Raw genomic sequence first — 14,292 nt, forward strand, 5'->3', positions numbered from 1 at the left:
CATCAAAATTACCATTAGAACTTCACAGCTTCTCTGCAAAATAATGTCACATGAGCACACTTAATGAATGACAAAGAACTTGTATCTCCATTAAGGAAAGCATTTAGGATACAGAGACAGCTTGCCTAGAAAAGTAAACTGCCACATAATTGTTCATTTGATAATTCATAGTACAGATTAGAAGGTCTGCATAGAAATAACCTATCCACACTTATATTCAAGTTAAGGCATTATGGTCTGGATGGGTAGACAAGTAGCAAGGTAAAAGCTAGTTCTATAATCAGGCTTAGAGGTAGTGGTTAATAGGTTGTGCTTTACCTGGAAGCCAGTAACAAGAGTATCAAGGCATCCATACTGGGACCTGTTCTGTTTAGTATCTTTATCTGAGGCCTGAAAGAGGTGACAAGAGTGTTTGCTCACAAACCCTGTAGGTTACACCAAGCTGGGAGACAAGTCAATATGCTCAAGGGCAGGGCTGCTATCCAAAGGGAGCCAGACAGACTGGATGAATGGGCAGACAAGAACCCTAGGAAATCCAACAAAAGACTAAAGCAAAGTCCTGCTTCTGCAGGGAAGAACCCCTTGCAGCCACACCAGGTGGAGACTAACTCCCCGGGGAGCAGCTGCTGAAAAAAACTTGAGGATTTTAGTGTACAGCAAGCTTAGCAGGAGCCAGCACTGTGACTTGGCAGCAAAGAGCATCCTAGGCTATATTCACAGGCACACAGCCAGTTAGAAGATCAAGGGCAGAGATTATTGCCTTCTACCTAGCATTCATTAGACTTTACAGTACACAGTTTTAAGCCCCACAGTACAAGACAGACTTGATGACCTTGAATGAGTTCAGTAGGGGGCCACCAAGAGGGCTGGGGGGCTGGCGTACTTTAAGAAGAGGCAGAGGAAAGTCGGTTTGCTTGATCTGGAGAAGAGAAGGCTTCAGGGGGACCCTAAAAGTAGCCTTGCAACACCTACAAGTGTTATATTTTGAATGCAAGCATTGGAAATGGTTGCCTATCTCTGGAGGTTTTTCAAGATCTGACAGGATAAAGCCCTGATTGTATCTCTTCATTTGGGCTTTGCAATCCTAAGACACAATATACTGCAAGCAAATATTCATGAATTCTAATGGGATCAAAAGAATATTCTTTCTCTGTCAATACTCCCACAGTAATTGTAGTACAGTGATCTTCAGTCTGAATGCCTGATGCCACTGAAATATGTTCAGCATTTCACTAGCAAACTGTATTAAGATTCTTAGCACCCTTAATAATGAATGCCTTAATAATTAATCACAAATGCCTTTGCCATATAATTAATTGTAGAAGCAGATGGATGTGTTTCCCAAAAGCAGGACTCACTTCAGTACTTCTTTCTTGGCTTTTCTCTTCTGCAAATAGCCAGCTGGAATCTTCATAACCAAAGTAATGCAAAAAATTAAACCTACATGTCTTTATAAGATCTAATTATTTTTATTTATGTGTAAACAGATTTTCAATCAAACTGTGTAACACTGAAAACATCAGAAAATTACAATACTATGACTGTATCAAGCAGTTGAACATGGAAATAAAATCACTTAAAGCAGTTAGTTGAAAATTAGCATCAGAGTAAAAGCACATTTCTTCTGCAAAAGACCATGTCTTCATTAAACAATTTTGTTCAGTCATACAATCAAAACCACAGTAAATTAATAATAACACTATACTGATATAGGTACATATATGTCAGTTCAACCATACAAAGAGAATGGCTTTAAAATGAACAGCAGGATAAGCACTTGCTTGCAGTCATACAAAGTGACCAGGAAATCTTTGTGTGAATCAGAATACTGATCAATACACAGTCAGGTCCCTTAGATATACTTCACATGTCCAGAATACAAATTTTCACTTAAAAAAAAAAAAAAAATCAGTCATAAAATGATGAGGGAAGAAGAGAGAGAAACAATAAAAATAGACTTGTCAAATTTTGCCTACTGCTAACACGGTGAAAATGGGAAAAATACATCTAGCCTGCTGCTGAATGCAGATTCACTCGCAGCTCACTGTGATATACCCGTTTTCACTGGAAGACGTGTTCCTGGATTGTGCAACTATGCAAACACACTCTGGTTCCTGTCTGAAGAGTCTTTCAGTGTGTTTTAATCCAAAAGAGCTCAGTGGTGTAAAAGAATGTAAAACTTATCAATAAGAAATCTCAAGACAAAGGAATTTGAAATACAAGTTGAAAAGAGCTACCTTCCACATCAGCAAACATACTTTCATGCATACAGGCAAAGTAATGTACTTTGAAGGGGAATACCAAACCCTTTCATGCATCTTACAAGTTTCCAAATTAAGTGCATCCCCTTTCAGAAAAGGAGCTCCACCCAAAGGAGAAAAAACTGCCAGAATGCAAAGGCAATAAAAACAAAAAACCAAAAGAACTCCACCCACACATTCTTGGAATGTGAAACTTGCTGTTTCTTATCTTTTACCTCACTCCGTTTCTTGTCTGGAAAATATCTGATATTGGAAATGCTGATGATAATCTTAATCATCAGTCCATATTTTCCTTTCTTGAAGGGTATGGTCAAAAAGAAAGAGAATTCCACCAAATATCAATCAACAAAGGAGCTGACTAGGGGTGCAACTTTAAAATAAATAAATAAAATAACTGCAATCCTACCACACACACACACACCCCACCACCACCCATTCTGGAAGACTTCCAACCAGCTTTTAGGTTATATGCCTGTATTTAATATAATTTTGGAGTTGGTTTTTTGAATATCAACTTTTCAAGTTACAGGTAAAATGCAACTTAAATTATTTAGAATGTTAGTCTAACATTATTAACATGATAGATTTCCAATAGCAGAACCCTAAAAATTGTATTAATATTTGTCCATGGAATCAGCATTACTCTTATCATAGAGCAAAGGTTGCATGAATGATCATAAAAAACAAGTGATTTTTCTATTAAATGACTAGCCCTTCACATGACAGAAAATAAACATTTTCAAGATATTAGTTGTTCTGTTCACAAATATTTTTCCATAAACTTTTTTTTAAAAAAAAGATAGTAAAATAAAACATTGAGATGGAATGAAAAAAAGAAAGGGGCAGGATTCTCATTAAATCTTTTATATTGGAGAAACTGCATAAAAATACTGAAAGAAAAGAGAAAAAAAATTAAAAGCCATCAAGTCTTATGGACAATAATAAATTATTGTAGCTTTCAGATGCTACAATCAAATCAGCTTGCTCCATCAAACTTCATTTTAGAAATTTCCTACTCCTATTATGGAAAATAAAAGCAAATCCTAAATTTCAGTGCACTTTAGAATTATTTTTGCATTGAACTATATTAATACTTACATGACCTTTTATGACATTTCATCTGGGAGTACTCCTCATCACATCTCTCCAGCTGAGTCTAGCTTTTTTCATTTGCATTTTACATGTTTGCAAATATAACGTGGCAAAAATAATTTATACCACAGCCTGTTACACTTTTTAGAAAGTTTATACATCACAAAATAAATAAAATTTAAGCTTTATGAGAAGTATCTAACATAACTTTCGGGAAGCATTTTCTGTACTTCTATGTTATCACAGCAAGTTTGAACTCCCTAAGGAAAAGTTTGGTTTTACTCAGTATCTGCATACTGTAACTACAGATGTATAAAAACTAGATTTCCTATCTCTAGAAAAATTGTCACTGTCATTTTTGTATTAACTTTTTCTATGAACAGGACCCAGTAATTTCACAAATTTTGAAGACTAAAATGTTTCAGAATAATTTATCAAAAATGTCAGTGACACAGAAGAGAAGCCAGACATCACCTTTGACTATTCAAGGAGTCAAAGGTACTGTCCCCTTAAGTCTGAACAATACAGGATTGACGAATCTGCAAATACACCAGACAGGCATATTTCAGGCTTGCCCAGGAAACCTGAAAGTTCTCCTGTCTGAACAACTTCTAGAAAGTGAGGAATCTTTTAAGTCAAAGATAATACAGAGAGCCTGGAGCTCCCAGTGGGTACTGTCACAAGGGAGTTGGGTTGACTCACAGGATTTGATAGAAAGTTAGATAGCTTTGCTTTCACTAAAAGTTTTGACCGAATAGGCACATTCCTATAAAATCTTCTGATTCAGCTGAATCAGCATTTTCCCACAGAAAACTTCAATTGGAAAATTTTCAACCAGCTCTTGTTGTGGCACAGGGTCTGGCAATCTTACAGAAACTGAAAGAGGAACAGATGCAGTATTTCCTTCAAACCTCTAAGACTTATCCACATTAGCAGCATTTTAAAAAACTATGTGGGTCTGTGTTGAATCACAAAGAAGATTCCTTTGCACTAATATTAAGGAAGCAGCTTATTATTAACTGGTACTGATAAACATCTTCTGAGTTCTACAACAATGCAAGATTTTTGCAGACTTTTTCCAGTCAGGCCCTCAAAATCTGTTAAAAGACGTAAGATTATACAGCAGGATTTGTGATATAGGTCAGGGTACTCACCCTAATCTATCCCCTCTTGCCGGAAGTAACCAATACTTCTTCCTCGTCTCCTTTATTAGAACAGTGTTGCAGATATTCTGAGAGAGGTTAGGGCTATTTCTACGCTGGACCTACCAGAAATCTAACTCTTTTGGAAAATGAAAAAACTAGTATATGTCCTGAATAATATTCCACAATGGAAAGGAGAGTAACTCTCCAAATGAGTTTCCACAATGAGGGCAAAACATTTGTAAAAAATACAGCTTTCCAGTCTGTCTTATTGTGAAATGAAAATTAGTGAAATGCTACTCTTCATTATTTCAAATACCTGATAAATTCAAACTCTGTGTGTAAAACCTTGCTTGTAGGGAATTCAAAAAGCAATCAGAAGCAAATATTTTAAACTTCACATTCAATAAAAATTGCATTTGAATGCAAATATGCACGCATGCTATCAACAGACCATACATGACCACACTTAAAATATACTTTTTTTAAACTTTGTCAATGTAATACAGAGAATATTCAGGTTTCTTTTTGAAGACAAGGGAAAGTGAAAGTTCATGCAATCTTAACAATAAGAGTATGTTGCACTGCAAACACACATACACTTTTTGAGAACCAAACCCATACCTGAAATACTAAAGCTGGATCAATAAATAAAGACGGCTTTTTCTGCAAGTAAGTAAACCACAAAAATTTTCACTTAATTTACAGCTTATCATTTTTAAAGACTTAATTCTTTTGCTAGACTATATACATTTCAGGATAGTCAATACCCTACACTTAGGATGAGCTTTATGATGTTTCTGTAGGCAATTCGTTTTTGATTTTCTCTCTCAAGCAGTATCATTGGTTGAAACCCAAAATCGCCTGAACAAGATCACAGAATCATAGGATAGTTTGGGTTAAAAGCAACCTTTAAAGATCATATAGTCCAACCCCCTTGCCATGGGCAGGGACATCTTTCACTAGACCAGGTAGCTCAAAGCCCCATCCAGAAGATAGAGACTGGTCAAGGAGACCAGTTATGCAGAAAATACAATTGCTATAAGAAAACGCAACTACTTGCAAAGTTTTTAGAGACAGCTGAAGAGCACGACAGGACAGGAAAGGTAGGGCAAAAGAAAAGCTGTTTAGGACAAAAAGAAAAAAAATACATATGAGATGGTAGATAGAAGAAATGGGTATACTTCATCGGATGAAAGGGAGGACTCACTGGGAAAAGGGACAGAAAGCATTCAGCAGCTGCAAGGGACATAAGAAAACCACAGGAAAGAATAGAGAGATCTGTGAAGGAGGGAAAGCCGCCTCCTCGCAGAGCCTGGGGGAGCCAGGGAAGAGACTTAAAGAAAAGCTAATGTGGCAAGAGGGTGGAAGGGGTTGAGTGCAGTAAAGAGAAAAGTTATATGGCTTGGAGCCTCTGCATGGGGGAGTGTATGGCCTCAGACTGCCATATTAGAGGGTAATCTTCTCCCTTCTTCTACCCTCAACACTGTAGGGAAATTATTGCTTCAATGCTTGATCATTCAAAACAAATGTTCCACATTTTTTTCAAAACAAATGCTGTCTGGATAAAGACAATTTAAATTTACTTGAAAAGATTCCAAAGCTGGAACTTGTAATGAAAACTGCTGTTTAATCATATGGATTTCAACATCTTACATTTTTCCCTTTTTCTTTTCAATATTAGACCTATTTTAGACAGGGCAACCCCATGGGAGCGTGTGTTCATAGGCAAAGAAAATACTGTGTGCCTCAGCACCAAAAGGCAGCTCCACATCAGAATGCTCCAGCAACACGGATACAGCGTCTCCTGTGACAAATGAAAGCCCTCATTACAAAGATCAGGTTTTTTAAAAGTGAAGGGTTGCTCCACTCCCAACTCTCCTGGGAGACAAACAGAAAAGACTTTACTGTCTTCAGGGACAGACAGAGTCAGAGTGGTTGCAACTACAGCCGTCGGGTGTGTCATGTCGTTCCCCCCCCCCAGCCCTCATTCTTTTCAAAGAGTTTTGGTACAGGAAGAGGATTTGCAAATTACTCTGCAGTATAACCCTTACTTTGTTAATAACCCACAAGGAAGACCATAAATTATTTTATCACACACACTATCTCCATATCCCAAAACTTGTAAGTTTGTAATTATTAATATTAATAGAAAGAAACAAGTTTCTCAGCCAGTATCCTACTTTCCCATATACTTGGAGTAACACGTTACTGCAAAAGCACGTTTTAGATTTCTTAGACTTCTGAACTAGAACAAACCAGAAAGGTCCAAGGCAAATACATATCAGAAGATGGAATACTGAAATCAATGAACCTTCTTTGTTACTCATATAATCCAAGCTAATTATTATCTATTAAAAGTCAGATACTCTAGTTATTAAATCCTGCTGTTGTTGTAACTACGTATTTACCACAATGTTCAGACATGCTGAACTCATTTGCTCATAACAGAAGTCACTGGCAAAATGAGGCCTTTAATTTGCACTTCCTTTCAAGACTGAAATGAAAGATCATCATTAATATATTTCAGGCAGCACTGCCAAATCACAAATTATCTCAAGTCTCATGTTATTTGTCTTAAACATGTATATTCCAGACTCGTATAATTTGTGAAAATACCAGTTTTCACATTTTACATTATTATTTTTATCTTCTGTTATTGTGGGGAAAAAAACCACAGCACTTTAGTAATATTATATATCAAATAGAAGAAACTATATTCAGGACTAAGACAGGACATTTTGTCATATCACTCTACTGATACTATGAATATTTTCCTTAGGTTAGATGTAAAATGATGGCCAAATAACCACCAATAGAAGTATTGTTTCTAAAGAGCAAGAAGAAAAACATTTTACATCAGCCTTGGACTGTTTGTGTTTGCTTCTGTTTGTCTCTTTATTCCATCTACTTTGGCTCACCTGAAACTTTTTTTTGCCCCTGATTCTTTTTAAAAGCAATATTCGGTTGTCATTATTCAGCAATGCTGCACTTGACTTTTAAAATCAAGTCTTATTAAGAAAACAGTCTGGTAGAAAGAAATACTACTTATTCCTAGCTTTACAGCAAAATAAGTTGAGAAGCAAAAAGAAAAAGCAAATGAAGCATTTAATGACTTAATAGAAAAAGTTATAAATGGTTGTGGGTTAACACTGGTAGGCAGGTAAGTTTCACACAGCTGCTCATTCACTGCCCCTCAGTGCATTGGGGGAGACAATCAGAAGAGCAGAAGTGAGAAAACTCATGGGTCAAGATAAAGCCAATTTAATAGGTAAAGCAAAGCTGTGCATGCAAGCAAGGCAAGTTATGGAATTCATTCATTACTTCCCATCAGCAAGTAGATGCTTAGCTATTTCCAGGAAAGCAGGGCTTCATTATGCATACAGTTACTTGGAGAAAACAAATGCTGTAACTCTGAATGTCCTCCCCTCACTTTACTGCTGAGAGTGACATACTATGGTATGGAATATCCCTTTGGTCAATTCAGGTCAGCTTTCTTGCCTGCATTCCCTCCCAGCCTCTTGTCCACCCTCAAACTACTTGCTGGGGGGGAGCAGAGTGAAAAACTAAGAAAGCTTACACTCTCTGTAAGCCTGTTCAGCAACAGCTAAAACATCAGTGTGTTATCAACACTGGTTTGGTCCCAAATTCAAACATAGCACCATACAGGCTGCTATAAGGAAAATTAACTCCATCCCAACCAGATCCAGTACATGAACTCAAGCTACAAAAATAACATATGGGGAAACATGCAAAGACCGTACCTTCATTTCAATAACTGTTTGAAGAGCCTTCGTCTTTGCTGGCTCGGGCTGAAGTTGAGTTCTTCTATGTAATTCCTGTGGAGGGACACGATAGAAATAAGCCTGACGACTCATCTTTCCATTATTTTAATCACTCATATGAATTTATTAGAACAAAATAAAAGTCTGATGATTAGAAGCATGTAACTACAGATGCTACAGGTGCTTCACTCTCTATAATCCCTCTAGCATCACTGCAGTACCTATCTTATATTACAGTCAACTCTGATGGCACATGCGCTATTTCTCAAACCCCTATCAATAATTAATGTCAACAGTGACAAAGCCAGCAAGTAATTTCTTAGTCTAAATACAATGCTGCTGCTTCTGCCTAAACATCAAAACGGAATTAATTCAGTTGTGTTACTAATTCAAACACTGTTAAGTCATTTAAAATCTTTACTGTAGTTTCTTCTTAGTTTTTCTTCTAATATCTGAAATAAGCAATTTAAAGACATTATATTTAAATTTGACATTTTAAGGATAATAATTATATAGTGGGTTGATGCACACCCTCTACAGTAGCAATTACATCTCAGTTTTCACATTTTCATACTTTTTTTATGCATCTTAATCCACAGGTAAAAGAAAAATAGATCGCAGTAGTTAAGGCATACAATTAGCAGAATTAGTGTCGACTGGTCTTTAAAAAAAGAGATAAAGAGGGCAGGACTTGGTCTCTTATAAAATACAGAAGTTATATGTTGGTATGAAATATCTCAATAAAAAAAACTCACATATCTACAAAGAACAATGTAAAGATGTAAGGAAACATCATCATTTAAGAATTTGATGATGCTTATAACCCTCCCACAAACCATCTGAGCAGTTTATTAGAAAACAAAACTGAAATAGGAAAGATATAGTTCTGTTTCTAGTCCTTTAGTGCCCTTTTCCTCTGAAGGACAGGACTGCCATGGTAGATGTCTTTCTCTCCCTGTTCTTTCCACCCCAGTGCTCCACATACACAATCAAACTAACTTTATAACCATGAAAAATACATTTATGCCTGGTAGGCTGAGAAGCTTGGTTCATTCACCACAAAGACATTACCTGATTCCAGAGCTATTGTATCTTCCAAACTATGCCTCTCCTGGCTCATCCTTGTAAATTTGGGAGGGGGAGAGGGCTCGGGTCATCAAGAACCCATAACACTGTAGGTCCTAATTATCTTTATTCCTACCTCTCAAATCCTCTTTTCTAAAGTGAAGTAAACAATGAACAACTTGACTAACAATCAAAAACAGCTATGGATTGTGCACATTTATTATCCTGCCCCCCCTCAGCCTATACTAGCACACTTCTGGGTTTCACCTACCTAACAACCCACAAGCTTAAAAGTCATAATTTTTGTATCACAAACTATCAGTCTCTTGTTCTGTTCAGCAACAAGCATATTGCTTATCAATGACTTTGAGAAACAACCACTCTTTAAAAACTATAGCTGTTGTTAAACTAAAGTCTACTGATAATAAACATCTTTATAAAATACATTCCAAAATCGTATGGCTTAATATAGTAAAGTAACTTAAAGGACAAGTTAGACATATGTACACCGTTTAACTGAACATAGATTACTTAACTTGAAATGTAGTATACAACAGGCCATAATATCAAGACACCCATCCTGAAATTGTCAGGTTTGTCATGCATTTTTGGTTAAAATAAAAAAAGCTGTCCAGAGGTAACAGAAAATTTTATGTATACAGAAATAGATCAATACTTACAATCTGTAGAATTACAGTTAAGCAGCCAGGTTACAGTCAAATGGCTGGTAAATTAAGACCATTTAGATCACACCAGTTTGATCTCATTTTTCTGACTCCTCTGTTTGTTCTCGATCTTAGCCTGCAAACATCTGGGGGCACGGGCAGTTTTTCATTCCCTATTTGTACCATAACTACAATGATACCTTAATCAATGGCAATATAAAGAAGAAAGAGTTGGATATGCTCTGCCTTGTCTATTCTATTTTGCCCACTCTGTTGCTTCCATAGAAGAGATGCACTAAAACATAACAGTTAGATAAAGTGTTAAATTAGATTCTGACCTGAAATAGCCTATTGATATCTTGATAAACCACAGCACTGCCTGCAAGACTTAGATTAGGCACATGTGTTTGAATGCATACCTAAAGTTAAGTAGGTCTGCATGCTTTTTTATTACATTAAATACGTTGCAGATATATTCATGTATATTTATGACAACAGTGAATTTTTAATTTTGCACTTGGTATTTCTGAAAAAGTATATCCGAATGGTCCTTTTTCCTTGTTGTTTTTTTATTTACAACTAATTCTTCACATTATGAAAAGAAAGAAATCTTTGCAAATCACCTATACAGGAAAACTCTCGATCACCACCAGCTGTTGGTCTCAGATTAAACAAGTACCTTCACTACACAAATGTTTTAAAAAATAAGAGTATGTCATAGATTTGTCCTATAGTTCTCCTACGAAAGTCGTGGAAAAATAGTTGGCCAGTCATACCACTATCTGATCAGCAAAAATTACAGCTAATTCTAAGACCAGACTTTGCTCCCCAAGGCCACATAAACTGAGTTGGAGTATAAACAGGATTCCGCACATTACCCAGGGAGACAAACCAGAGTTTCCACCCCCTTAGCCAAAGATGAATAGACTGCCAAAGATGAGTATTCCTAGATGTCTATCATAGCATGAAGCCTTGCCTCATAATACTTTTCCTGTTTGCTTTATGAATCAATCTGATGCTGGCTGACTTAAAAGCTTTTCTTCTCTATCCCTGATGGTAAAATGAAGCAGACTTCAGGATTCTGGAGAAGATCAGAAAATGACTCCCACTTTATTATTTTGTGTGGGTTTTCTTCCAATCAGATTCAAATGTTTGGAGACTCCCACAAGGCTCAGTTCTGGAATGTATGTTTTTCTATGTATGCGGTTTTTCTTTTGGTGTACCTGATTCATTGATATACTTTTGGGGTACTGATTCAAAGATACTACCGTGTTATGTGCATGACACCTTAATACTGATTGTTTTTCTATCTGAGGTCACCTGGAGGGCTTCAAATTTGCCTTAAATTCTGAGATATTCTGAACATTTAATGAAATCCTAATAGGTTAAGGATACCAGTTTTTCATCAATTACATCATTTTTTGGAACGATGCTGCTTTGTCTTTTTAATTTCTTTTAATAAAAAGCCCAGGAAGCCTAATAAAAAACTTTAAAAAAAACAAAAACAAAAACAACCCAACCCAATAGCAAACATTGGACACAGTTTATTTTACCCTGAACTGTACTGAATAGAACTCTTGACACTTATATCCATGATAAAGTACTGATGCCATCTTCTCTGCAACCATCAATGTCTACACTAATAATCCCTCAGAGGTGTACTCATTTACGAAATTATACTTTCATTATAACCCCTATATGACACCTGTATCACTGCAATTGGTAGTAGCTCTGAGTAACCACTTTGCACATACAAATTAATTACAATTCTACACATACAAATTAATTATAATTCTGCATAACCCATGCCCACACCTGGGATTTCATGATGATGCTTAGTTGTCAAGGTGATTAACACACCCACACAAAACTGACAGGTAATGAGATCTTTTTCTTCACATTAAGTTTTCTCTGATATATTCTTTACTTTTAGACCAAAATGAGCCTTAAACCAAAGCTGGTCATTGCTTTCTCCTTCCGCGCATTTCTGGTATATTAGATTAGCACCCTTTGTTGGCCTCAAAAGTAACTTCAGCACACAATTTTACCACTACTTTAAATATCAAAAAATCCCAAGAGGAGACAGTTTATATCATGTACTTCCTAAAATAATGGTGGAAGATGAGACTTGTTCTTTTATTCAGAAATTGATAACAAGACCTTGCAAGATTTTATCATTATTGACTGGTATTCAAAATCTACACTACATAGCATAGTCTGAACCTAATAATAATTAAAAAACTGCCAAAATAACCTGCCTTTTTATACCAACTTTGTTATAAGACACTTCATCACTTCCCTGCAGGAAAGCCAGGGTGCTGCAAACTGGTCCTCCTTTTATTCTGTTTCTGATTTATTTTATTAAAGTTCCTAATACGCGAGTGACTCTTGTGTCGTTCTGATGAGATTGATCTGACTCTTAAATAAAAGACTACATCAATATTGTTAATGCAGTTCAAGGTTTTACTGTCTATTGACACAAAACTGCCTAAAATAGCATGACAAAGTGCTAGAATGAAAAGGACTTTTTCAGAAAAATAGGCCCATTTAGAGAAGGTATCGTGAAACTCTCAGCAAGTGCCTGCATTTCAACTGGTAAGCTTCTACTGATTAAAGTACAGAAGGGAAACAGAATCATAAACCAGAATATTTTTAAAAATTAACACAAAATTCACGATTTATAAAATATAAGGACATGATAGGAACAAAGACATCAGAATCAAATTCCCATTGGAAGAAGGAAGAGGGGTTAAAGATAGCAGCAACTATATCTCAGGCAACGTAAAAACAGGCATGAAGAACCATTGTGTCAGTAAATCTAGCTTCTTGTACTCCTAGGTAAAATGTACGAATCTGTAAATCACAGCAGGCAATAGTATAGGAGCTGCTAGTTCTCTCAGACACCTCAAAGCAGACTGCTTCCATTCTCCTGGAAAAGAAAGCCTTGGTATTGCTTCTACATGACCAGCTTGTATTTAAAATTTAAATGAGCACTATATTAATATTTTGATCAATTATTTAAGTAAAAGCACAGTCACTTACTTACCTAAAGCATCTAAACACTAGTGTTTCTTCAGCCAAAAATACCTTTAGAAAGATTGATCAAATTCTATTTAATCAGAATATTACCAAAATGTAACATAGAAGAACTTATTTATTCTTAACTTACAAGCTTACCTTCTCTTTCCTGTTTTCTAACCTTTCACATCTACCCCCGCCCAAAATGGTCTCATAGTAATCTAGAGGAAAGTACATTTAAGAAATCCTGACCAACTCTTTATCTTTCTGGAAACCATAAACTGACAACACAAAATTTCCATGTCTGGCTGCAGTGTGTAAGATAAAAAAAACCATTATTAGGAAGGACTGGAAGAACCCCATTGCCGTTGGTGTCTTTTAAAAACTCACTACCATAGGTACTTGAATTCTGCGACAACCTATTAAAGAAATTTTGTCAAATGCCAACAAATTTTATAGTTTGATGAAATGAAAATGTGGATACAAGCATATGAAATGAATAACTATGGGAAGAGCAGATAGCTATATGAGTTCTGTACTAGAGAAAGACTTTATCTGTAAATCAGGTGTATTTAAATTTATTAAGTTCTCACAGTTAAGCAAAACACTCACATGCCTAATTCTCCCTCCATTTAGCATTTTCAAATCAACAGACAAATAAGAGTTTTGATGAATACAGAAGAATACAGGGAAAAAAATTGAATTAATTAGGCACCACCACCAAACTAGAAAACAAAGATTAAACAAAGCACTGCAGCCAAGTCTAGCAATAATTTTATTGGCCTCAACATTACTCTTGAACAATGATTCTGACACCACTCCTGGCCTACATCAGAAAAGTTGGATGTGCTAAAAAGGGTGGGAGGGAGGAATGAAGAGTTTTTACACCAGATTAGAACGAACATACCGAATCACTAGCCAAAATATTTTTTTTTCATTGATCATACTTCCATTTATTCCTGAATTCATGCATAAAAGAAGGGCTTATGCTATGTTTTACCAATATGCATAGAGACAGACTATAAGGAAAAATAATCTGAGCATTAAGAAACAGCTTTCCTTTGACTTGTATGTCAAAAACACCTTAAGCAACCATGTATGTTGTCATATTGGAAGAGTGTCCTCTGGCAAGAGACCACATATAAAAAGTTTCAAGTAAAAAGGCGATTTGTGTATGGAGCTTGAAATGCATGTGGGACAATTTAGTTTCTAATTGAAAGCACATAGAATGTTTCCTGAAAGGAGCTACTGAAACTCTACTTTC

General features: G+C 36.0%; 1 protein-coding gene across 14 annotated transcripts in view; it reads right to left on the minus strand.

Annotated features, from left to right (window-relative positions):
* The window catches only part of ERC2 (ELKS/RAB6-interacting/CAST family member 2), a 486,059-nt gene that overhangs the window by 380,106 nt on the left and 91,661 nt on the right, over window positions 1-14,292 (minus strand). For all 14 annotated transcript variants that reach the window (XR_001412191.1, XR_001412196.1, XR_001412199.1 and 11 more), the window contains one exon: window positions 8,260-8,334. Coding sequence is in view for 1 of the 14 variants with exons in the window: in XM_014943272.1 (XP_014798758.1) it covers window positions 8,260-8,334 (75 nt within the window). In the remaining 13 variants the exon portion in view is untranslated. The remainder of the gene's footprint in view (window positions 1-8,259; window positions 8,335-14,292) is intronic.

Source organism: Calidris pugnax, unplaced genomic scaffold, assembly GCF_001431845.1.
Source record: "Calidris pugnax isolate Ruff unplaced genomic scaffold, ASM143184v1 scaffold128, whole genome shotgun sequence".
Lineage (NCBI taxonomy): Eukaryota > Metazoa > Chordata > Aves > Charadriiformes > Scolopacidae > Calidris > Calidris pugnax.